Below are 22179 nucleotides of genomic sequence, written 5' to 3'. Positions count from 1 at the left end.
TCCTCCTGCCTCAGCCTCCCGAGTAGCTGGGACTACAGGCATGGGCCACCATGCACGGCTAATTTTTTCTATATATATTAGTTGGCCAATTAATGTCTTTTTTTTTTTTTTTTTTTTTTTTTTGAGACAGAGTCTCGCTTTGTTGCCCAGGCTAGAGTGAGTGCCGTGGCGTCAGCCTAGCTCACAGCAACCTCAAACTCCTGGGCTCAAGCAATTCTCCTGCCTCAGCCTCCCCGAGTAGCTGGGACTACAGGCATGTGCCACCATGCCCGGCTAATTTTTTTCTATATATATTAGTTGTCCAATTAATTTTATTTCTATTTATAGTAGAGACGGGGTCTTGCTCTTGCTCAGGGTGGTTTCGAACTCCTGACCTCAAGCAATCCGCCCGCCTCGGCCTCCCAGAGTGCTAGGATTACAGGCGTGAGCCACCACGCCCGGCCAATTTCTTTCTTTTTTTCTTTTTTTTTTTTTTTTTTTTTTTTGAGACAGAGTCTCACTTTGTTGCCCAGGCTAGAGTGAGTGCCGTGGCGACAGCCTAGCTCACAGCAACCTCAAACTCCTGGGCTCGAGTGATCCTTCTGCCTCAGCCTCCCAAGTAGCTGGGACTACAGGCATGCGCCACCATGCCCGGCTAATTTTTTATATATATATCAGTTGGCCAATTAATTTCTTTCTATTTATAGTAGAGACGGGGTCTCGCTCTTGCTCAGGCTGGTTTTGAACTCCTGACCTTGAGCAATCCGCCCGCCTCGGCCTCCCAAGAGCTAGGATTACAGGCGTGAGCCCGGCCCAATTTCTTTTTATTTATAGTAGAGACAGGGTCTTGCTCTTGCTCAGGCTCGTTTCAAACTCCTGACCTCAAGCGAGCAATCCGCCGCCTCGGCCTCCCAGAGTGCTAGGATTACAGGTGTGAGCCACCGCACCTGGCTAGGGCAAGTGTCTTAAGGGAGAGATTGGTTGTATATTTGTGGGCTCCCCCTTCTGTTAGGATTTTGTTTCTTGAGTACCACAGTACTGCACAAGGTTGCCTTTTTCACTCCAGCCACTTCTTCCAGTGTGGCTCATACAGACTTTTGATTGAGAGCCTGCTAGGTGTCTGTTTTCATAGCCCTATAAATTCTGTTGTTTGGATTTTTTTAGCCTAGCTCTTTAATCTCCTGTCGCCAGCAAGTTCAAAATCTGGCAGAGGCCTTGAAGGGGAATTCAGTTACATATTTGTTGCAGACCCCCTTCTCTATAAAAGTACCATATATACTAAACATCATAACACTATGACAGATTTCACTCTACCTTTCTGACCCAGCCCCTTTAGCCTCCTGTACTGCCTTAGAACTTCACAAATGTTCCATGGGGAAAATTGACTTTTCACTTGGTTTCTTCTAGCTTCTTATCTGTTGTACGTGACCACCAAAAACTGTGATGGTTTCACTTTCCCCCAATAGCATCATTCTGCTTGAGCCAACTCCAGTCTTCAGCCCATACTCAAAACCCTCACATACCCTTGAAAAGAAAATGACCAGCAATCATCAGTTCACCTAAAACAGGCTCTTCCCGCTCTGGAATTTTAGTTTATGAAGTCCTTGTTATTTCTATAGCTCTCCAGTGTCTTCACACATGACTTTGAGATTTATTCATTTTTTTCCCCCAGTTTTGCAGTAAGAATGCAGACCACACCAGACATACTACATTCTACTCAGAAGTGGAAGTCAGACTGAAACAGTTTCCTTGTTTTCTACCTAGAGCATGTTATTGCACCTCTAATCAGTGTGATTTCCCTTCTCTGAGTCCACAGTTTGTGACTTTGCCACCTACCAGTCTCTAGTCTGAAATGGAAAGCTGTGGCTTTTGGCTTTGGCAGGCTTAAGTTTTTTACTACCTGGGGCTGGTCTAAGTCTAATTTGCATTCCAGTCTGTTGTGTTCATTTTTACAGGACCAGGATTAAAACCTCCAGAGGAACGGACAATTGAATACCTAGAAGAAGTTGCAGTTACTTTTGCCAAAGGACTAGCTGATAAGAAGATCTCTCCAAAGAGAGACAAAGGATTGGTGGAAAGTGAGTGTCATTGTTAAAGAACAAAGGCAAAACTTCTTTTCTAGGAATTTAATTTTATTTGCTATAGATTCAAAATGAGAAAAAGGTAAATGCATTATTTACTCAAGGCCTAAAGTCAACCTTAAGGTATATAACAGCTCTGCTCTAGGGTCATCCTCAACCTTACACTAACCAGTTAAAGCGATTTTTTTAAAACGTTTTATTTTAGAAAATTTTAAACATTAATACAAAAGTAGAATAATATAATAGTGTAATAAACACCCATGATCCAAGCCTAGCTTTAACATTTATCAGCTAAGTAAAGCATGTTTAAAGACGTGCTTAGGTTGAAATTTATATTGTATGTATCAGAATAAAGAAGAGTTTTTTCAGATAGCTAGAATTACTGCATTTTTATGGAGTTTACAGAACAAACTAACAAGAGAATCTAGGCTCTTTCCAGTAAGTATCTAAAAGCATTTTACCTTACAGAATTGACAGCGTATGCCATGACTATTCCATTTGTCAGGCAACAGATTTACAAAAAAGTGGAAGAAAAAGTGCGAAAGCAGACCAAAGGCCTTTATCCTGCACCTCTGAAAATAATTGATGTGAGTCTTACCCTATATTCTCACCTTTCTCTTATTTCCTCCCTTTATATAAAGCCATCTTCTCTCTCTGTTGTCTCCCTGTGTTGCCATCTGGACAATGTATGTTCAATAATAAATGTCTTATTTCTGCTATTTATTAAAGTACTTACCAAAAATAAGGGAAGAGCATAGCAAGCTATAAGGACTCATACAAAGTGATGTATATGGAGAAAATTAGTACTAGACATACTCATTGGTCGATAAGTTTAAAGCTATCAGTAAAAAGGCTGGTAAATAACAAGGCCAGTAAAATATCAGGCATTAATCAAGAGGTAGTTGAAACAAAATTGATAGCTGTATTCTGTCCGTTGTCAAAATCATTGTTAGTACCTAAATCCCTCAAGGACTTTCCCATTGCTGTAGTTATTTTAAAAACATTCTGCAAAAGATCAAGAAGGATAATTAAAATGGTCACAGGATTGAAGAAATCTTTGTCTAATGGTAGACTTTAAAACTTAGAACTTTTCAGTCTGGAAATCCAAGCTTAGAAGAGCATGTAGTCAAAGACTTCAGAATTGGACAATGGGTCAGTCAACAAATCAATTTTGAGCAGAAGATACCAGAATACATAAAATATGAAACATGACCCCCTACCTGCATTTGTCTCACAGTCTGGGCTGGGGAGATAGACACTTACATGTGGTAAGGCAAAAATAAATAAATAAATAACCAAAAAAATAACTTAAACTAAAATGGATTAGAAGGAGAGCCAAAATGAGGAATGAATTAGCAAGCTATCTTGATAATTCAGGCTTTAAGTTTGACTAAGACTCTCAGATATAATTCTAAGGTAGCAAGGGACTTGCCCAAGAGAGATTATGAGTTAAGGTCAGTTATGCTGAGTTTAGATATTAGGGGAAATTCAAGCAACAGTAGTCTAGACAGAGAAGTCAGAGTTAAGGCTGTAGATTTGTTTGTTTTTCTTTAATTTGTCAGTCCCATAAATTATGGTGATTTGAGTACAGGATCATACTCTTACCCTTGCCATCGTGCTTAGGGTAGTTCTTAGCCCAAATGTTAAATTAAGTTCATAGAGTTCATGATTAATGTGATAAACTAGGTCATGCACCTGAGGAAGAAGAATGCATAGAGAGAGAAATGGGCTAAAAGTGTAAAGATTTACTCACATTTGAAGAACAGGAAAGAAGTTGGAAGAATAACTTAAGCTTTCCCTTTCCTTTTACTTCCATTTTACGCTAGGTTTAGCAGTAGCTTCAGAGATGGAGAATTAAATCAATCTAGAGCAACCAAGCACTCAATCCTCTTCTCTTTCTCACTCCAGTCTAGATTTTTGACTTACTCTTCAGGGCTAATAACACTGGCAATTTTATCTAGCATTATTTTACCTCTTGCCTATCTATTCCAACACTGATGAACAGGTACTTTATATGTTTTTTAGGTGGTAAAGACTGGAATTGAGCAAGGGAATATTGCTGGTTATCTCTCTGAATCTCAGGTAAAGTTATTTCCTTTCAATTTTTTATTATAAGTTACGGGAAAACCAAAGATCCAATACTCTGTATAAAGCTGAAAAAAAGAAAAAATATTCAAAGCCCAATAATTTTTTTTCTGCCATTGCTTATCATTTCTTATGATGAATCTCAGTAAGCAAGTAAGTGGTCTGCAGATGTTTAAATTTGCTGTCATTAATGAGGATGTAAGTAGAAAGAGCAGGAGCAGAGTTAAAATCCTTTCAAAATTAATCACCTGTACATTTTTTATTCTGCACTTGGGATGGTTTTATTGAGACAAAATGAATACATTGATAGAAAAATATTTTTCCTACTTGTTCAGGCCTACAAATGAAACTTTGAAGCCCACCCTGTTTTTGGTGAATTAGAAAATGAGCTAAGAGCAGTGGCTCATGCCTATAATCCCAGCAACTGGGGAGGCTAAGGCTGGAGGATCACTTGAGGCCAAGAGTTTGAGACCAGCCTGGGCAACATAGCAAGACCCCAGCTCTACAAAAATTGGGGAAAAAGAAGCCAGACACAGTAGCACACACCTGTAGTCCTAGCTACTCAGGAAGCTGAGGTGGGGGATTATAGAAGTTTGAGGCTGCAGTGAGCTGTGATTGAACCACTGCATTCCAAACTGGGCAACAGAGTAAGACCCCAGTCTCTTAAAAAAAAAAAAAGAAAAAGAAAATGAAAGTTAGTGTCTTGTACCCAGTAAAAGACAAAGGGAGAGGGGCCTGGGCAACATTGCAAGTGACACCCCATCTCTAAAAAATATTTTTTAAAAAATAGCCAGTTGTGGCACGCGCGTGTAGTCCCAGCTGCGTGGGAGAATCACTAAGCCCAGGAGTTCAAGGTATAGTGATTTATAGTGAGTTATTGCCTCACTGCGCTCCAGCCTGGGCTATAGAACAAGACGTCATCTCTTGAAAGAAAAAAGAAAGGGCCAGGCATGGTGGCTCATATCTGTAATCCTAGCACTCTGGGAGGCTGAGGAGGGAGGATCACTTGAGGCTAGGAGTTCGAGACCAGCCTAAGCAACATAGCAAGACCTCTGTCTCCGTAAACAATAGAATAACTTAGCCAGGCCTGGTGGCCTGCACCTATAGTCCCAGGTACTCGGGAGGCTGAAGCAGGAGAAATCACTTGAGCCCAGGAGTTTCAGGTGGCAGTGAGCTGTGATGATGCCACTGCACTCTAGCCCCAGCAATAGAGCAAGACTCTGTCTTAAAAAAAATTTTTTTTTTAATAAAGAAGATATGTATGCACCAGCCTCACCCCTCCTACTTTTTTAGCAAGTTGGTGGTGGTGTAGATTTAAGTAGTTTGGGTTGTTTTTAAGTTTTCTGCAATTATTAAAGAATGATTGCTCTTTAATACAGGTTGAGAATCTTTTATCCAAAATGTTTGGGATCAGAATTGTTTTGGACTTTGGATTTTTCCAGATTTTAGAATATTTGCATATATGTAATAAAATATCTTGGGAACAGAACCCAAGTCTAAACATGAATTTTTTGTTTCATATACACCTTATACACATAGCCCGAAGGTAATTTTATATAATATCTTTAATGATTTTGTGCATGAAGCAAACTTGTGACTAAGTTTTGACTGTGATCCATCACATCAGGTCAGGTGTGGAATTTTCTACTTGTGGTGTCATGTCGGTGCTCAAAAAGTTTCATATTTTGGAGGTCAGATTTTCAGATTAGGGATGCTCAACCTGCGTAAGACAAAAGATGTCTGAAGAGCTCAGGACAGGTTCCAGAAAAACATTTCTCGTACTGGATTGCTTGTTTTGCATTTCTCATTTTTTAAAATATCATAACCAGGTACACATGTACCTATGTACAGAAGAATTAAAGCATAAGTTTCATGAATTGATAATTGTCCTCACTGTGTGCATTGTACTCAGTATTTTCTATGTATTCTATTTTTATGTATGTATATATTGCTTATCACAACCCACTGAACTTCTGACCTCTGATGGATCTTTACCTACAGATTGAAAATCACTGGTTTATTGGACAGAACATGCTGTGTGAAGATTAGTAAAGCATTGGTTCTATTCTATGTTCTATTAGAGCGTGAAAGCAACTTTATTAGAGGGATTCGTTTGAAGTGCTGTTTGTAACCATGTAATCTTACTGCTATATCCTATTAATATTAATAATAGCTAATATTGAGGCTCTATTCATTTTACTAGTGTTCTCATTTAATCCCCACAAGATTACTATAAAATAGGAGTTGTTTTCCCATTTTAAGGATGAAGAAAGCTGCTCAGTGGGGAAGTGACAGAGCCAGGATCCAAACCTAGACTAGAAATCTTATGCTTTTAGCCACCAAGCTGATTCATTTTCCATAAGTATTAAGATACTTTTTAAGGTGGTAGGTTCCATGTGGAGCAGCCTGTAACCAGTGGAAAGAGAACTGGAGTTGGGAGTCATAATTATCTGGGGTCAAGTTCCATTTCTGCCAATTTGATGAAGTATGGCTTTGAGCAAAGTCACTTAATTTCTCTGAGCCTCCTCTTCCCAATCTTTAAAATGAGAGGGTTGGTTTAAGATAATTGTGAGGGCTCGTTTTGACTATGAGACTCTAATTCTATGAAAAAGGTTACCATGCCTCTGGTGTAAAGAATCTGAAAGGTTAGTTATATCCAAAAGTCTTTTCAAAGCAGCAGTTGGAAAGTGCTCCAGATGAGAAGAGTAAGGACAAGACAGACTTCTGCAGCACATGCACCACTGAGACGCCCTGAGGAATTGAGGCCTTACGTGTTCCCTCTGCTTGCAGAGAAACCAGAACCAAAGGAATCCACATCACCTAGAGTGTGAAGTTCTACCTTTTCTTGTTCCCTTTTACTTTTCAGAAATTTGGAGAGCTTGCAATGACCAAAGAATCAAAGGCCTTGATGGGACTTTACCATGGTCAGGTCCTGTGCAAGAAGAATAAATTTGGAGCTCCACAAAAGGATGTTAAGTAAGTTAAACTCGACGTAGGATTTGTGAATTTCACTATGGGCTAAGCTTATAGGTATCTTTGAAAACCTACAGCATTAGATTTATGTCTTAATTCAGTCTTGTCCTCAACCTCTTCTGTCCTGAGCACATTAGAGCCCTTATTCCTACCAAGAACTTTTTGGTTTTCAAAGTTCCACATGTTCTGAGTTTTCTCTAGACCCCTCTGTTTCTCCTATAGAGGCTTCTTTGTCTCATATTGATGCCCCTAGAAGTCTGTTTAGGTCCCTCTTTCCAAACTAAACACACACCCTCTGCACTGTTTAATGGTCTTCTCTGCCTATGATTTTAGATGCCATCTCCGGGAACTTACACTTCTTCCTCATTAAAAAACATGAAGCTTCATTCTAATTGCTAAAATCTTATCCTTCTTTTAGCTTACAACCTAAGCATTGGAGATTCTACTTGCCTGTTTCATATCTGTTCTTGTCAGCAAGCCTTTTTCAGCGTTATGCTGCCTAATAGCTGCCTAATGATGTCCTTAAACTCATCTTCTCTCTCTGTTGTTCCCAACCTGGTTGATTTTTGACTCCCAGGGGACATTTGCCATGTCTGGGAATATTTTTAGTTATCACAACTGGGGAAGGAGGGATGCTACTGGTTTCTAGTGGGTAGAGGCCAAAGATGCTGCTAAACATCCTACACTGCACAGATAGGCCCCACAACAAAGAATCATCCAGTTCAACATGTCAGTAGTGCTGAGGTTGAGAAACCCTGTTCTAGCTAAGTTACTGTGAGGGATTTAAGAGAAGCATCTAATGTACTACCTCCTCCATCCTCTCACCTTTAATGAGATTACAATCCAAAATAGAAAACAAAATGGATAAGCCTGGGTGAGACAGATAAGAGTCTAGCCGAGAGGGCTGATTTCCAAATAGATTCTGAAATACAACCTTAACCACTTCTCCCACACATTTAGTGACCAGGATCAGGCTGCTCTGAAGAGCCAATTGCATTTGTTCCACCTGCCTTTGATAGTACCTTGCATTCCATGGGTGAGTAGCTTACTCCCATGTTGCAAGAGAAAAATGATGACCACTTAAATCTGCATCTTCTCACATTCTACAAAAATCGGAGATATTAACAAGGAAACAAAGTCACCCATTTCCCATGCACAGTATAAGTAAGAGAATGTTGCTAACTTCTAATTATGTAAGAGGGAGACTTTATTGTGACAAGAAAGAAAGGAAGGAAAAGGGGAAAATATCAAGAGTCCTGCAAAATCATAAAACCTAGAAACGCCAACCTCTCTACCCCTTCACCCCTTCCCTCTATGAACACAAAGAATGCTGTCAATTAAAGAAACTGTACTTTGCAACAGAAGAGGGTACCCTTAAGAAACCCAGTTAGCCACTCCAGACTCCTCCTCCTGTCTGCCTATGGCTTTTATTGTTATGTGCAGATAGTATACAGTACCCCCTGCAGAAGATGGTGTTGTAAACACACAGAAAAGGGAGACAACATCCACATAAAGCTAATACAAGAAAAAAGAAAAAGAAAATCAAAATACTTAAGCTTAAGAAATTCTCTGCCTCAAAAACAACCACAATGCAGAAGAAAACTATAAGAGAACACTCTCAAACTAGAATTAAATATCCTTAAAGAAGCATTTACAGATAAGAAAAAATTACCTGGATGGAGCTCCAGTGGCACAATCGGTTAGTATGTAGTACTTACACAGAAAAAAATCACCTTAAATCAAAAATTCAGGCCGGGTGCGGTGGCTCACGCCTGTAATCCTAGCTCTCTAGGAGGCCAAGGCAGGTGGATCATTTGAGTTCAGGAGTTCGAAACCAACCTGAGCAAGAGCGAGACCCCGTCTCTACTATAAATAGAAAGAAATTAATTGGCCAACTAATATATATAGAAAAAATTAGCCGGGCATGGTGGCACATGCCTGTAGTCCCAGCTACTTGGGAGGCTGAGGCAGAAGGATTGCTTGAGCCCAGGAGTCTGAGGTTGCTGTGAGCTAGGCTGATGCCATGGCACTCACTCTAGCCTGGACAACAAAGCGAGACTCTGTCTCAAAAAAAAAAAAAAAAAAAAAATTCAAATTCTCAGACCTAAATGGTCAGAAAAACAGGGTGATGTAATAGTTGACCTAATTTGGGAAAGAAATTGAAGAAAAAGGTAACAACATCTTAGAAATGAAGAATAAATTATAGGCCGGGCGCTGTGGCTCACACCTGTAATCCTAGCTCTTGGGAGGCCGAGGCGGGCGGATTGCTCAAGGTCAGGAGTTCAAAACCAGCCTGAGCAAGAGCGAGACCCCGTCTCTGCTATAAATAGAAAGAAATTAATTGGCCAACTGATATATATATAAAAAAAAAAAAATTAGCCGGGCATGGTGGCGCATGCCTGTAGTCCCAGCTACCCGGGAGGCTGAGGCAGAAGGATCACTCGAGCCCAGGAGTTTGAGGTTGCTGTGAGCTAGGCTGATGCCACGGCACTCACTCTAGCCTGGGCAACAAAAGCGAGACTCTGTCTCAAAAAAAAAAAAAAAAAAAAAAGAATAAATTATAATGTGTCCAAGGCACAATCGGTTGAACTGAAAATTTAATAAAAAACATTGAAGAAAGAACACTCCCTTTCCGGCTTTCTCAGCTGTAATATCTACACTTCCATCTCTCTAGGCTTCTTCTGCCTTGCCTTGGATGATGATTTGAACTATTCTCTGTTTTCTCTTTTTATAAGTTAATCTTTCATACAAACAATGCATTCCATAAATTCTTACAAATGAAGGGTAACACAGAAAATTTACTGAAATATAAATTAGTATATAGATAAAATGGCCATGTTAAGCATCAAATCACATTTTTCTGTAATCAGCCCTCAAATGTTTGTGTCATTCAACAGTTGACTTAAAAAAAGCTGGGCACAGTGGCTCACGCCTATAATCCTAGCACTTTGAGGAGTCAAGATGGGAGGATTGGCCAGGCGCGGTGGCTCACGCCTGTAATCCTAGCTCTCTGGGAGGCCGAGGCGGGCGGATTGCTCAAGGTCAGGAGTTCAAAACCAGCCTGAGCAAGAGTGAGACCCCGTCTCTACTATAAATAGAAAGAAACTAATTGGCCAACTGATATATATATAAAAAAAATTAGCCGGGCATGGTGGCGCATGCCTGTAGTCCCAGTTACTCGGGAGGCTGAGACAGAAGGATCGCTCGAGCCCAGGAGTTTGAGGTTGCTGTGAGCTAGGCTGACGCCACGGCACTCACTCTAGCCTGAGCAACAAATCGAGACTCTGTCTCAAAAAAAAAAAAAAAAAAAAAAAAGATGGGAGGATTGCTTGAGGCCAGGAGTTCAAGACCAGCCTGAGCAAGAGTGAGACCCCCATCTCTACAAAAAACAGAAAAATTAGCAGGATGTGATGGCGCATACCTGTAGTCTCAACTATATGGGAGGCTGAGGCAGGAGGGTCTCTTGAGCCCAGGAGTTTTGAGATTGCCATGAGTTATGATGATGCCACTACACTCTAGCCCAGGTGACAGAGCAAGACCCTGTCAAAAAAAAAAAGAGGCCGGGCGCGGTGGCTCACGCCTGTAATCCTAGCACTCTGGGAGGCCGAGGCAGGCGGATTGCTCGAGGTCAGGAGTTCAAAACCAGCCTGAGCAAGACCCCGTCTCTACCAAAATATAGAAAGAAATTAATTGACTAACTAAAAATATATATACAAAAAAAAAAAATTAGCCGGGCATGGTGGCGCATGCCTGTAGTCCCAGCTACTAGGGAGGCTGAGGCAGTAGGATCGCTGAACCCAGGAGATTGAGGTTGCTGTGAGCCAGGCTGACGCCACGGCACTCACTCTAGCCTGGGCAAGAAAGTGAGACTCTGTCTCAAAAAAAATAAATAAATAAAATAAAATAAAATAAAAAGAAAAAACCCATAAAAAAACAATTGACTTATAATGCATCAGACACTATAGATGTTAACCTGCTGGATAATTACACAAGTGGGGCATTTCTGGGATGCTAAAGATGTTAATCAGAGAGATTCAGCAGATTGTGAAATGTGTTAAATTTAAATCTGCTGTTGTAGAGAAACATTAAACAACTATAAAGCCCTCATTTAAGTTCTGATGTTAAGAAGCGGAGTATAAACAGTTAAAAAATGAATGATGTTTTAGCTGTGGGTTCTGTTATGCCAAAAAAACATTAATCAGACTAGTTTTAGATTTTATTATTATTGTTGTTAAGCTAAAGCTAACATGACAGCAAATCCCCCCACCAAAAAAAAAAAAATCATGCATTCTTATTCTCCCTTTAAAAAAAACTATATAAATAAGGTTAAATACTGATACTGTTTTATGTTTATGGTTTGAATATTTTAACATAAAAGGAATCCTTCTGACCATTGAGGTTTTTTTTGTTTTGTTTTGTTTTTTTTGAGACAGAGTCTCGCTTTGTCGCCCAGGCTAGAGTGAGTGCCGTGGCATCAGCCTAGCTCACAGCAACCTCAAACTCCTGGGCTCAAGCGATCCGACTGCCCCTGCCTCCCGAGTAGCTGGGACTACAGGCATGTGTCACCATGCCCGGCTATTTTTTTCTATATATATTAGTTGGCCAATTAATTTCTTTCTATTTATAGTAGAGACGTGGTCTCGCTCTTGCTCAGGCTGGTTTCGAACTCCTGGCCCCGAGCAATCCACCTGCCTCGGCCTCCCAGAGTACTAGGATTACAGGCGTGAGCCACCGCGCCCGGCCAAGAGATTTTTTAACTAATCCAGGTGAGAGGTGATAAAGGCACAGATTTCAGGAGAAATGAACAATAACAGGAAAATGGTCAAATCACTAAAAAACAAGCAGTTAACAAAGAAGAGAGGTTAGTCTTTGGGCATAGCATTGCAAGTTGGTTTTTGTTCAGAAAACAAAAATAATTCATGTTGACTTAAGCAACTGGTTTGTTTTATTTTCAGTAATCTCCAGGCATGATTGAAGATTAGTATAGTTCGGTCTTCTTGGATAGACCAATTCTTTTAGACCTAATGGATTTTTGCTTTAACTTTAAAAATCAATCACTTATTTAAAGTTGTGTTTTTAGTAGTAAAAATTATTTGAAACATAGTTGTGCCTGCTTTAGTTGGTTTATTGGATGGTAACTTGAGCAATCTTCACTTTTACTGAAATGAGTAAGGTTGTCTACCAAAAGTCATTTTGTCCTTCCCTTGCAGGCATCTGGCTATTCTTGGTGCAGGGCTGATGGGAGCTGGCATCGCCCAGGTCTCCGTGGATAAGGGGCTAAAGACTATACTTAAGGATGCTGCAATCACTGGGCTAGGCCGGGGACAGCAGCAAGTGTTCAAAGGGTAAGCCTACTCTCTGTCTTTGCCAGAAGTTGGAATGTTTTGTTGTTGTTGTTGTTTTTGCCATCACAGATTCTTTTTCCTGAACATAGTGAGTACTGGATATTCTGTAGTCAAGTTTCTTTTGATTTTTAGAAATGCTAATTCCTGCTTTCATTTCATTTTGTTACAGATATGATAGGCCATTAATACCACTGGAGCCCTATAGTCTTTGAGTGCAGAAGGGAAACTCTTATCTAGTAGATATTTTTAAATGCCATTTATTTTATGCTTTCCTATCAGACTAGAAATTCTCAGGCCTGTGGATTTTGATCCAGTGTGTAATTACTATACTGTTATGGATTATTGGAACAGCATGCCTCTGTGTCTCTGTTGAGAGGACAGAAGTTAGGATGTGAGCAAGAGGCCAGAAACTACAGGGTGAAGGCAGGGCCTGGATCAGAACTCTTTTTTTTTTTTAGCGTGTTATGGGGGTACAAGTGTTAAGGTTACATATATTGCCCATACCCCCCTCCCCCCTCGAGTAAGAGCTTCAAGCGTGTCCAGATCAGAACTCTTGTGCCTCATATTTCCTGACTGGCATTACAAAGTCAAGCAGTGAATTGATGAGTCCACAATGTCTGAGGCTTTACAGACTGTCTCTGTCTTACCTCTGGATTAATAAAGGGGGATTATTATTCTCCCTCCGTCACACCCAGCCCACTCACCCCCCCACCCCAACCTGTCTTACACAGGGGAAAAATGGAATGGCAGCTTAGCCAAACTGGGGGTAGGTTTCAGCTCACATTTAATGGACAAGCTGGCTGCACTTAGACTGTTCTGCATGTGACTTTAGCTGAGTGGGCTTTTTTGTTTGTTTGTTAAATGGATTATGTAGTTTAAGCATGTTGTTATCCCTTTTCTGCAGAGAAGCTCATATATTGCTACCATAATGCTAACCAGGACCTAGCAGGTTTAATTATGTTGGTCGATTATTGTAAGGTAACAAGGAGTAGTAGTAACAGATTCTGACAAAAAAAATAGCACGTGCTACATAGCAACAGTGCCCTGAAACTAGCATCCAAGCATCCCAAAACAGCATTTCATACAGTCACAAAATAAGAAATTACTGCTCTAGAATAGCTTCCTCCTTTGATCTCTTTTGTATACAGCTGTCCTAGGTTTCCCTTTCTGTTTGAGAAACATCAGGTTCTGATGAGTGCTGCCTGACCATGCTGCGGACTTAGGACATAATGTTTCCTGTCCTTTCTTGGAAACAGCTTCATCAGGCATTAGAATTAGAGCAACTAATATAATGTTTTAAGCTCTGACAAGTATCTTGTTTGCTAACTGCTATCATGGTTGTCAGAAACCAAGAGGTTTGAACCCATATTTTTAAGATCTTATTCGAATACTCCTTTGAACTTACCTTGTGGCTTTTTCTTTTGGTTAAGGAAATTAGTGAATGGGGTTTAGCTTCATTATTCATTCAGAGGAAAACTCTAAGTCATTTATTCTAAAAGTGTGGTCAGATTGAACCTAAGAGAGCCTGTTTTCCTCAGCAATAAAAAATAATCAGTTAAATGTCTGAGTATCAGGAACCCTTTTTAGTTCCCTGTGGGAAAGAAGAAACTTTGAGTTAATATTTTATGTAATCAATGCGATGTGCTACTAAGTGATAACTGGGAAGTGGATTGAGAATATAAGAAGTAATGCTTGGTCTCTGTCCTCTAGAAGATTACAATTATAGAGTAACATAAAATGACTTGTAAACAAGGAGAAAACCATGTGGTCCAAGGCACTTTGGCTGCTGCTTCCCCTATCTTGGGTAATTACCAGAGCTGCTCTTTTGTTTTGCCATTCTAATATTTATGTTATTTGCTTCTCTTGGCTAATTTACCTGGTTTAGGAGTGGTACAGTGTATGTAAATTGGGCATTTAGAGGCATTCTATGGTAGGAAGAATCATGTACTTGGGGGTCAACCTGTCTTTGAATGTTAGTATCCTCCCTTAACAAGCTATTTGACTACAAGTCTGTCTCAGCCTTTTGGAGCAACTCAGCTCCCTCAAAATGGGGGTAATGTAATAACTACCTCACAGAGCTGGTGAAAAACACATAACATATCTGGCCTGTGGACATTCGATAAACATTAGTTTTCTTTTCCTCCTCTCTGACTAGGAATGTGTTTTTTCTAGATTGAATGATAAAGTGAAGAAGAAAGCTCTAACATCATTTGAAAGGGATGCCATCTTTAGCAACTTGACTGGGCAGCTCGATTACCAAGGTTTTGAAAAGGCTGACATGGTGATTGAAGCTGTTTTTGAGGACCTTACTCTTAAGCACAAAGTGCTAAAGGAAGTAGAAGCGGTAAGTAAGGGCTCTGCTGTATTTGAATCCTAGTGTAGTTAGAGGACACTGAGACGTTTTTAAAGGGCCTATTGGAAACTCTTGGTTCTTTTTATAGGACTATTCATTTCTAAACATAAGTTTTTATGTGAGTTCATGCATAATTCCTATGTTATAAAGGTCAAATGTAAATCCTAAGGGGAGAAAATCAAGTAGCTTATTAACATAAGCACAGGGTTCTTTAGCCTTATTCATGTGGATTTCAGTCACCCAAACATACAGGTAACCTCATGGAGTATAGCCACATGTCTTGAGATTTTTGCTTGGCTGTAAGCCATAACCAAACCTCTTCAGGTCTAGGCAGCAAAGGAAATAGGGGAGAAACAGTTTCTCCAGATGCTTATTCTGTGGAAATGCTGCTTTGATCCAGCTCCCAAACGCTCTAAAAGCCAATTTTTGAGATGGGATGACACAAACAAAATGGGTACTTGAAGTGGGTGGTATGAAGAGTGAGCCCAGGGAAGGAGAAATGTCTGTAGTCTAGGCATGAGTGGGGCCAAGGCCTGGACTAGCCTACAGCTGCGTAAACAGCAGGTGGGTTGGTAAATGGTACGTGAAATGGTACTGACTTGGCAGCATGTTGGGTGTCCGGAGCAGCAGGCCATGGTGGAGCAGGCAGTGTTTCCTACGGTGCCTTTCCATGTGGGGCAGTCTCTGCTCCACTAAAGACTGAACCTGAGGAGGTTTAGGAACAAGAGACAAGCAGCTCTACTGGGGACAAATTCCACTTGTGAGATACACATTTCAAAATCTTTTCTTTAGGCAGAGTGTAGTGCCAGATTCAAGTGAGGGCAAAAATTCAGAAGAGCTTGGTGGATTTATGTCCCACCTGTGCCGGGTGGCACTTCAGCTTAGAGGTTGGGATGATGTTCCCAGGGCTTTGCAGTCACTGCCAAGCCAGTGGTAGGCAGATTCTAGGATCAAATCAAGAGAAGTGTTGACTAGAAACAAATCAATACAGTAGTTACGATTGAAACATAAAGGTTGTGAGAGAAAAGAGATGGGACAGAACCTGCGGGCAAAGAGAAGGAAGCACAGGGGTTGTGTGAGTACTCGGGGGAAGACACTAGGGCAGTGTGAGCAGAGAGGTGAGACAGGGAGGGTGTTCAGGGAACCACTGATTTTTAGCAGATAGTAAGAAAAGAAATATCAACTTTACATAGAATAGTAGTACAGATAAAATCCAAAATGTTATGTATGTTATGGTTATATGTTATAACATGTCAGGGCCCTTGGTGAAGCTCGTAAAATCATCTAAGGTAGGAGATACTCCAAGAAGTTATTCAGGAAGCCTGGAAAAGAGTGAAGTCCAGAATGGTTTAAATTTAGAAAATCGAAAAATTTTAGGTGAAGGAACCTTGAGGAGGAGATTAAGTCCATCCTCCCATCTGGCCTTTGCTTTCTTCTTTTTAATTATTATTTTTCATTTTTTATTTACCTGTTAAGATTCCCACATCCTATGCTTTCTTTATAAGAAAATTTTAAAGCTGAATCTACTGATAGTTCTTCAAGGATTTAAACTTATCTTCTGTTACTCTCCATAGAACTAACCAAAACCCATACCTTTGCCATTCTTCCTAAGACATTATCTCTAGACTCCTACTGTCGTGGTTGTCCTCCTAAGTATCTTTATCACAGTAGGTCTCAGTGTTCTGTTGCTGTGTAACAAACCAGTGCAGAACATAATCGCTTAAAACAACTATTTGTTCATAATTCTGCAATTTGGGCAGGGCTCTGCAGAGATGGCTGGTCCTTAGCGCCAGTGGTTGTAGGGCTGGGGTCACTCACCAGACAGCATTCAGCTGGAGGCTTGCTGGGGATGCCTCAGTGCTTCCCCCAGTTGGCCTCCCTCTACCCGTGGCCTGTCTTCACTTAGTCTTTCCAGAAATTCTCTACAGCATGGCCACTGGCTTCCAAGGAGCAAAATCAGAAGCTGCCAGGCTTCACAGGGCTAGGTCCAGAACTAGCAGGGTCACTTCTGCTGCATTGTGTTGATAAAAACAAGTCACAAGGCCAGCCCAAATTCAAGAAGGGAAATAGATTCCACCTCTGGATGGGAGGAAAGACATGCATGTCTAAGGAGGGGAGGAATTGTTGCCAGCCATCTTTGGAGACATTGGTTTGCTCTTCATAGAGGATTTTACCACCGGCATTAGATACTATCCCACTAATAATGCAACTTTCGACTGTGTTTGCTGTACTCGTGACTCACGTTCCACTTTTGATTAACTAAAATCATGGGATCTTTATCACAAATAATGCTAGGCCAGGTCTTGTCCATCAAGTGCCTATACAGTTCTTTCCTTTCCTTTTTTTTTTTTTTTAATCTGAGTACAGTACCTTACATTAATCTCCATTATAATTGATTTTATTTTATGTTCAGTTTTTTAGTGTGTTAAATGTGTATCTTCAACCTTGATTCTCATCTCTGATGTTAGGATTCTGCCTGTCCTAGATTTTCACAAATTTGACAGGTGTGCTTTCCACATTTTTCATTCAAGCATCTGAATAAAAACATGAATAAGTTGGGATCATGGCCAGAATGCTGAGACAGTCTGCATTAGAGACTGTTCTCCAGCTTGATAAAGCTAAGAGTTAATAGTATTCATGTACTACAGATACAGTTATAGTGGTATACTATTATTTGATAACACACTGTATAAAATGAGATATGTATGCATGTCATGACTTGTTCCTATACTAGGGCAGTGGGGCTAGGGAGGTCTCATAAGCTTTCAGGCTTGAGGGCAGATCCAAACAAGAAAAAGGGCTTGACAAACCCATGCTGAGTGTTGAAATGAATGAAATTGTGATTCAAAACCATCTTTCCAGTGTTTATCTAAGGTGTCTTATTGACCCAACTACTGAGATGTAGTCTCCAGGTCAGGATTAGGTGACCTTATGATGGACCATAAGTAGGGAAGGCTGAATGAGAAAAAGACCAAGGTCAACACATTTGCCAACACAAAAGCCCCTAGGTGGTCCTTAAGTTCTGGGCGAGTGACATCTACTATCAGAGCAGTTGTGGGCGAGAGGGTGGGCTGGGCCCAGATGTCTCTCATTAGCTTTGCTGTGGTCATGACACATTTCTCAATGCTCTTTCCCTGCAGGTGATTCCAGACCACTGCGTCTTTGCCAGTAACACATCTGCCCTGCCAATCTGTGAAATTGCTTCTGTCAGCAAAAGACCTGAGAAGGTAAACTCTGAACAGAGAAAAACCCTCAAATGGTTTACTGCCTCAGGCTCATTGGGGAAGGCTTAGAACTTGAGTAGAGAAGGGACTGGTGTGGATTATGAAATGGGCAGAGGTGATTCCTCTAAACCGGGCACGTACGTGAACGCTAACACCATGACTGATGTGAGATGCAGGAGTAAGTGAAGCACAGCTAAAATATCCTGTTTATAGGTGGTTTGCATCCCTAATGGGTATGATCTTTCAGGTTCAGAATATAAAACCTACTTTTATCCTACAAGTAGACATTGAGAGATGGCATAAAACAAGAAGGGGTGCTCCAAAATATCCGTTTGGCTACAGAGCAGGGTCTAGTGACTAGTGTGGTTCCAACTCTAGATCCGGGAGTGGAGGGTCAGTGGGCCTGGTGGGATGTGTCTGCCTTTGGGTTCACTTATACCAGGGGTCCTCAAACTTTTTAAACGGGGCCAGTTCACTGTCCTTCAGACCGTTGGAGGGCCAGACTATAGTTTAAAAAAAAACTATGAACAAATTCCTATGCACACTGCACATATCTTATTTTGAAGTAAAAAAACAAACGGGCAAAGCACCCGCATGTGGCCTACGGGCCGTAGTTTGAGGTTGCCTGGCTTATACCTTCTGGCTGGGACATGAAAGGGCTGAGTGTACAAGCACTTTCAGTGAGTGTTTGAAATGATGCCTTTGCTCTCAACTGGAGTAATTAAGGGGAAGTGAAATCATTCAAGGAGAAAAAAAACACCACACTTCCCTGGAGGATGCTAGTTAGCCAGTTAGCCTCAGCCAACCAGAACCAGCCAGAGGGAGACAGGAATTATAAAAGGCCCTTAAACAGCTGAAATTGTTAATACAAAGTCTGTACTAAAACCACAAAAGCCTATTTATTCCTACTCTCTGCGTTTGCTGATGCAGGGTAGTCTAGTTTCCTAGCGCACAGCGATTAGGGGTGATGTGGGGCCTGATGGAGGCAGGCTCAGCCATGGCAGCCGACAGTCTGACCCTGCAGGAAGACACAACAGCACTGTCGTCTGTTTATAGACTTCACAGGTGGGCAGTCTGGCCATGTCACATTGTCCAAGGCACCTCTGTGGCATTTAAAATCAGTAAAGGAGAATCCACTGCTGTTCCTGTGATGCTAACCTTCCTAATAGAGTAGAGCAAGTATCACACTTTGCAGTCCTAGCCTCTGGTATCTCGAATAGCTTTTCTTACCTGCTTGCCTTATGTTATTCACATAAAAGCAAGGCCAAAAGGGCACAAGTAGGCTGAACAGCCCTCTCAGTTTGTCCAGGACTGAGGGCTTTCCCAGGACACAAAACCCTCAGTGCTACAACTGGGAAAGCCCCGGCCATCCAGGATGAGTCTTAGCAAAAAAGGATTGCTAATTCCCTCCTCAGCATGCTTCACTCTGTTGGCGTTTGGTTCCCTTGCCAGGTGATTGGCATGCACTACTTCTCTCCCGTGGACAAGATGCAGCTGCTGGAGATTATCACAACTGAAAAAACCTCCAAGGACACAACTGCTTCAGCTGTAGCAGTTGGGCTCAAGCAGGGGAAGGTCATCATTGTGGTTAAGGTAAGGAGTGGCAGGCTTTAAAAAGTTCCAAGAAGACTCCTTTTACCTCCAGGCTTGTTTATAACTATTCTGGGGCAAATATACCAGCTTTTGATATGATTTCCCTGGATTATCTCCAGCATGGACAGTGGTATTGACTCTGTCCTGCTGAGTTGAGTGGGGAGTGTCTGGATGTGGCAGGGTTCTCCTAGCCACAAACTCCACGCTGTGCTGTTTGATTCAAGCCAGGCCACCCCTGGTATGGTGTCCCTTGCATTTAAATTTTAAGAATTCTGGTTGAGACTTTAAATCACCTTAAATTTGAAATGACTTTCAAATGACTGAAATGACCCTGGGAAAGGGAGACTGGTTTCAGACTTGGAAGGTACCAGCAACAGGGGTGCCAGTAAGCTCATGTTCTCTCCTTTGGCAGGATGGGCCTGGCTTCTACACCACCAGGTGTCTTGCACCCATGATGTCTGAAGTCATCCGAATCCTCCAGGTCGGTATTGCTCTCTGGAGCATCTGAGACGCCTTCCACTCCTTCAGTCAGGCTTCAACACTGCCAGTGTTGAGAGGCAGGCTTCCTTCTGAGAAGGAACCAACTGCTGCCTCTTGTCCAGGAAGGCCCTTTGGCCCTCCCTCTGCAATGGGCAGTCACAGGGCTCATGTGGCACTAAAAGGGGCAACCTCCCCTTTTCTGCCTTGTGCTGCTCTGTCAAGCCAGTGGTCTCCCCATGTCTTTTCTGCTGTTTCTGCACCTCACCCCTCTGAGGCAGGGACCGTCCAGAACAGGGCCTGCTTCGTCTGACTGGTGCTGTGTCTGCTTCCATGGCACACAGACCCCTCTGGTGGCTGTCCAGGTCACTCCAGGAGGAACGGAGGGGGATCCTCGCAGGACACTCACCCAGACTCGGGGACCACAGGCTCTGCAGCACTGTGCTTTGATAGTGTTCATTCTGTCAGTCATGGAACTTTCTGCCCTGTCTGCCATGAAATCTTCTTATTAAGATTCAGAAATGCAAACAAGCAAATAAATGATTTAGTCATCTCCAAACTTCCTTAAAGTGCTGTAGATAAGAGAAGGCTCAGACTGTCCACTTGTGGCCCCCAAACATCTTTGTGTCTTCCTGAATAAAATAGTGCCAGTCCTGGGCTTGCCAGGGGCCACTCAGAAGAGAAGTGGGTTTTGCACAAGGCTGTGTCTGGGTGCCAGTACAGGGAGCCCTTGCAGGGGGAACTGGGCTGGCCCTCCCCTGAGATCCCTGCTTCACATCCTATTCAGGAAGGCGTTGACCCCAAAAAGCTAGATTCCCTGACCACAAGCTTCGGCTTTCCTGTGGGTGCTGCGACCCTGGTGGATGAAGTTGGTGTGGATGTAGCAAAACATGTGGCAGAAGATCTCGGCAAAACCTTTGGGGAGCGGTTTGCAGGTGGAAGCCTAGAACTGCTACAACAGATGGTGTCCAAGGGTTTCCTGGGTGAGTAGCCTCATGGGAGCATATCTAGCACTGTTAGAGTTCTGAGCCGTTTCCTGAGACCAAAGGGTTATAGAAGGCCCACATGGCAGAGTTTTCTAAACACAGAGCCCTTGTCATAGAGGAATTCAAAAATGGTTTCATGAGAACCTCCTCTTAGGCTGGGCCTATACCTATAGATTATGGACAAAATGCAGAGAACTCTAGCCTTCTGGCCTAAGCTGTGCCAGATGGACAGGCATGTTCATCCTGCCCACAGCATCTGCTATATGCATGATACTGCAGGAGCAAGCTCTGCATCCAGGCTTTACATATTGTCCAGCCACCTGTGGGGAGGAAATAAAACTTCTCAATACAGAGTATACAGTTGAGGCTCACAGAGAGGTAGTGTTCTCTCTCAGCAAAATGGCAGAAAATCAACATTAGGACTTAGGCATCCTAAGGCCAGGTGTTCCATGTCTGGACATTAAAACTCATGCAAGTGGCCTTTCTCACCCAAATACACGAATTTGGGTGCATCAAGGTATCAGAGCTTTATAGCAGACCAGCAGAGACAAGCATTCTCAGGCCAGATTTCTGAGAACAAAGAATAACACCATTTTCTTGCTTATTTTTAGGTCGAAAGTCTGGGAAGGGCTTTTACATCTACCAGGAGGGTGTGAAGGATAAGAACTTGAATTCTGACATGGACAGTATTTTTGCAAGTCTGAAGGTGCCTCCTAAGTCTGAAGTGTAAGTCCATTTGAGTGGCTAATGGCCTGGGAACAGATGTTTCTCTGACAGCCCAAAGCTGCTCAGCCCCTCTCCCATTTTGCGTATGCCCACCCTACCTGAATGGAATAGTGCTTTACAAGCCCTTGCACATGCCTCTCAGTCTCTGCCAGGCATCAAGGTGAGCCTGCGGCCGAGCCTGGTGAAGGCCCCTCCCTGCTCCAGCCTTCCCTATGCGGGTCCCAGAGAGCCCAGAGGTTGCAGGATTCTCAGGTTCCTTCTTCTCCCAGATCTCTATTATCATTTGTGAGCAACCGACTGTTGTGGATGTCAAGGGATACTGATTATCTCCTCAGTGCCAGGCCCTGTTCTGGGTGC

The 22179-nt window shown here is 42.1% G+C and overlaps 1 protein-coding gene across 1 annotated transcript in view; it reads left to right on the top strand.

Annotated features, from left to right (window-relative positions):
• HADHA (hydroxyacyl-CoA dehydrogenase trifunctional multienzyme complex subunit alpha) overlaps positions 1-22179 on the top strand; it is a 45367-nt gene that overhangs the window by 22233 nt on the left and 955 nt on the right. The window contains exons 8-18 of the mRNA XM_012788155.3: positions 1935-2057; positions 2529-2647; positions 4086-4142; positions 7012-7121; positions 12329-12463; positions 14636-14807; positions 17957-18043; positions 19493-19633; positions 20046-20114; positions 20898-21093; positions 21708-21822. Of these exons, the coding sequence (XP_012643609.1) occupies positions 1935-2057; positions 2529-2647; positions 4086-4142; positions 7012-7121; positions 12329-12463; positions 14636-14807; positions 17957-18043; positions 19493-19633; positions 20046-20114; positions 20898-21093; positions 21708-21822 (1324 nt within the window). The remainder of the gene's footprint in view (positions 1-1934; positions 2058-2528; positions 2648-4085; positions 4143-7011; positions 7122-12328; positions 12464-14635; positions 14808-17956; positions 18044-19492; positions 19634-20045; positions 20115-20897; positions 21094-21707; positions 21823-22179) is intronic.

Source organism: Microcebus murinus, chromosome 3 (assembly GCF_040939455.1).
Source record: "Microcebus murinus isolate Inina chromosome 3, M.murinus_Inina_mat1.0, whole genome shotgun sequence".
NCBI lineage: Eukaryota > Metazoa > Chordata > Mammalia > Primates > Cheirogaleidae > Microcebus > Microcebus murinus.
This window is presented reverse-complemented; position numbering and strand designations above follow the sequence as displayed.